This window comes from Petaurus breviceps, unplaced genomic scaffold, assembly GCF_028583685.1.
Source record: "Petaurus breviceps papuanus isolate PSGF00001 unplaced genomic scaffold, PetGlider_PUasm1.0 138, whole genome shotgun sequence".
Lineage (NCBI taxonomy): Eukaryota > Metazoa > Chordata > Mammalia > Diprotodontia > Petauridae > Petaurus > Petaurus breviceps.
The window spans coordinates 27,789,598-27,792,166 of NW_027185694.1; the positions used below are offsets into that span (position 1 = coordinate 27,789,598).

Sequence of the window (2,569 nt, forward strand, 5' to 3'; positions counted from 1 at the left end):
TTGCTTTACAGATAAAATAGGGTCAAGAACCTATTACACTTTGCAAACTTTAAAGCACTGTCAGATACTTAGAATAATCACCTAAGCACAGGCCTATAAACTTGCTCTCCTAGGTATGCTTTAGAGTAAAAGGCCAGTGATCCTTTCCGACTCTCAAATTCTATGAGTCTTTGTATCTTATAGGACATAGTGCCTGGTTCATAGTAGGAACTTAATATGTGCTTATATATGATCCATCACTGCTATACCAAAATTAATACAGGATCACCAGGAAACCTAAAGGTTAGTGGAAATCCTATTGTACATTTGATGAATTTTATAATTACAAACCAATTTCAATTTCTTCCCTAACAAGATATGGGAAACTCATCAGTATGTTTGACATGAACTTCTTTTAAGGGTGTGCACATAAAGACACCACCCAAAAGCAAATTATTTACTTTATTTCAATGCTATAGAAATAACATTTATTTTCACATTGTTTTATAAAAACAAAATGGATGGCATTTTCATGCAAATCAATACCCAGCTGGCAATTCTGCACTGTGCTTTGTACCCCAATGCATTCAAAAGCACCGGTTGTTAATTACTAGAACGATTAATACCAACATTTCTAAAGGTCTGGGAAGCCCTTTAAAAGTTTCATTAGAAAGCTCGGGTGAGCCAAAGAGCGGTTTCTTTCTTCTATTGATGGTCTATTGCTGTCACTGAATCTGTCCTCTAAGAAGACAGCTATGTTTCTGGCCACATCCAGCATGTCCCACTAGGCTGAAATTCCAGGATAAAGACTAAGCAATACAGCTGATAATCCGAAAAGAAAAACATAGATGCTATAAATCTTAGAGTGACTGAAAGTCAGAGCTGATAGGAATTTGATAATCCATTTGCTCCAAACCCTTCATCTTACAAAGGAGAAAATCGAGGCCCAAATGGGGATGTGATTTGACAAAAGTAACACAGGAATTCGGTGGTAGAGGTAGACCTTTCTCCAAGTGTCTGGAACGACCTTAATCAAGTCCTAGCTCCCAGGCCAGCCTGGCTTCCAGGCTGCTCGGAATCGACATCTGCTTCTGGCGACTCCCCTTCTAAGCCTTCAGTCAACCATTGATCGACCTCGGTCTCCTTCCTTAAGAAGCACCAAGAGATCAGCGCTAAAAGGGAGATGCTCAAGGGTACGACCTTCCACCAGGGCCGATGACGATCGCTGCCCAGGGAGTGCTCCACGGTCCAACGGCGCGGGTTCGCCCTGCTGGAGGAGAAGTGGATGGGTCGATCTAGCTCGTCCTCCTCTTCTGCGACCCCGTTCTTGGCCCTGACTCCGACCGGGGAAAGCAAGCCCCTCGAGGCCCAAGGCACGAGGGTCAGCGTCCGGCGACCCCTGAGAAAGAGACCAGTGAGCCGCCCCGGTGCCACCCGCATCCTCCCCTTCCCTCCCCTAACTCTGGTCCAAGGATCCGGCTCCAGTGGAGGGAAGGCTAGCAGGGACTCCTCCCCGCCCCGTTAGCTACAACTCACCCTACCGCCCTACAGCACAGGGAACCACTCATTCCGATTGACCCAGTTCACACAGCGCGGCGCCCTCCAGGACGTCACTTCCGACGCAGAAGCCTTCGTCACATCCCTTTCTTCGCTACGTTCTTCATCTCCCCACTTTTTACGCACCTCTGGAAGCAAAGACCAGAAACTCAAAGGGCCCGCGCTAAGCGGAAATAGCGTCATTACGCAGTGCGTAAACGCCCGGGGGGCGGGCGGGGGACGCCAGGATTAGGCATGATGGGAAATGGAGTTTTGTTTTTCCCCTCTACTCCATGCTACGTACGGACTCGAGGAAGCCCGGGCTCAGGAATGTAGAGAAGATGGCGGGGAAAGGAAACGCAACCAACCTCGGGTGCCCTCTGCGGCCAAGATATCCCTCTTCCAGTGTCCCAGGAGTAGCCACATTGTCGTCACCACCGTCATTACAGATCTTGCTTCTGTTGTATTACAGTTTACATAAGATTCTCTGGATGCCAGCGACGTAATCCCTACTGTACAGATGGAAAACCGAGGCCCCGAGCAAGGAAGGACCGGCTTCAGGGCCGTGCAGACAGCTCCCTGCATCGCCAACAGGGGAAATCGCGGGGGGGGGGGGGGCCGCTTTCAGGAAGGTCAAGAGAAAAATTTTTTCCAAGTTTAAAAATTTTTATTATGAACGTAATTATCTACAAAAAAGCATTAAAATACAAATAACGGGGTAGAGGCGGGAAAACTATATGAAATACTAACTTACTGAGAAGCAGTTTGGCTTCTTGGAATGATGGACTGAGCCTAGAAAACTCGAGTCTGAATCCTACCTCATACACTTATTAGTTGTGTGACTGTCGTTAAGTCACTTAACGCCTCTCAGTCTCAGTTTCCCAATCTATAAAATAGGGATCATAATAGCACCTCTCCCATAGGGTGCACTTTGCAAATCTTAAAGTGCACTGCAAAGGTGAACTATTGTTGTCACACACAATTTGTTTTTTAAAGTGTATTAGATACCTAGCATTTATAAAAGGTGCTATTTCTCATTTGATCCTGATAACAG

At 46.5% G+C, this 2,569-nt stretch overlaps 1 protein-coding gene across 2 annotated transcripts; it reads right to left on the bottom strand.

Moving 5' to 3' along the window:
• Nucleotides 1-426: 426 nt before the first annotated feature.
• Nucleotides 427-1,673, bottom strand: UQCC4 (ubiquinol-cytochrome c reductase complex assembly factor 4). 2 transcript variants are annotated; one of them, XM_069108819.1, is made up of 2 exons: nucleotides 1,516-1,673; nucleotides 427-1,378 (listed from the first exon to the last, which is right to left on the bottom strand). In XM_069108819.1, the coding sequence occupies exons 1-2, from the start codon at nucleotides 1,545-1,547 to the stop codon at nucleotides 1,012-1,014; spliced, it is 399 nt and encodes a 132-aa protein (XP_068964920.1). In that variant the 5' UTR covers nucleotides 1,548-1,673; the 3' UTR covers nucleotides 427-1,011. The 2 variants fall into 2 exon arrangements, with proteins under 2 accessions (XP_068964920.1, XP_068964911.1); XM_069108810.1 differs by lacking the exon at nucleotides 1,516-1,673 and having other exon boundaries at nucleotides 427-1,509.
• Nucleotides 1,674-2,569: the final 896 nt, after the last annotated feature.

Coding starts and splice junctions, on each gene's coding strand:
- UQCC4 (XM_069108810.1), bottom strand. CDS start 1,419: ATGCGGGTGGCACCGGGGCGGCTCACTGGTCTCTTTCTCAGGGGTCGC.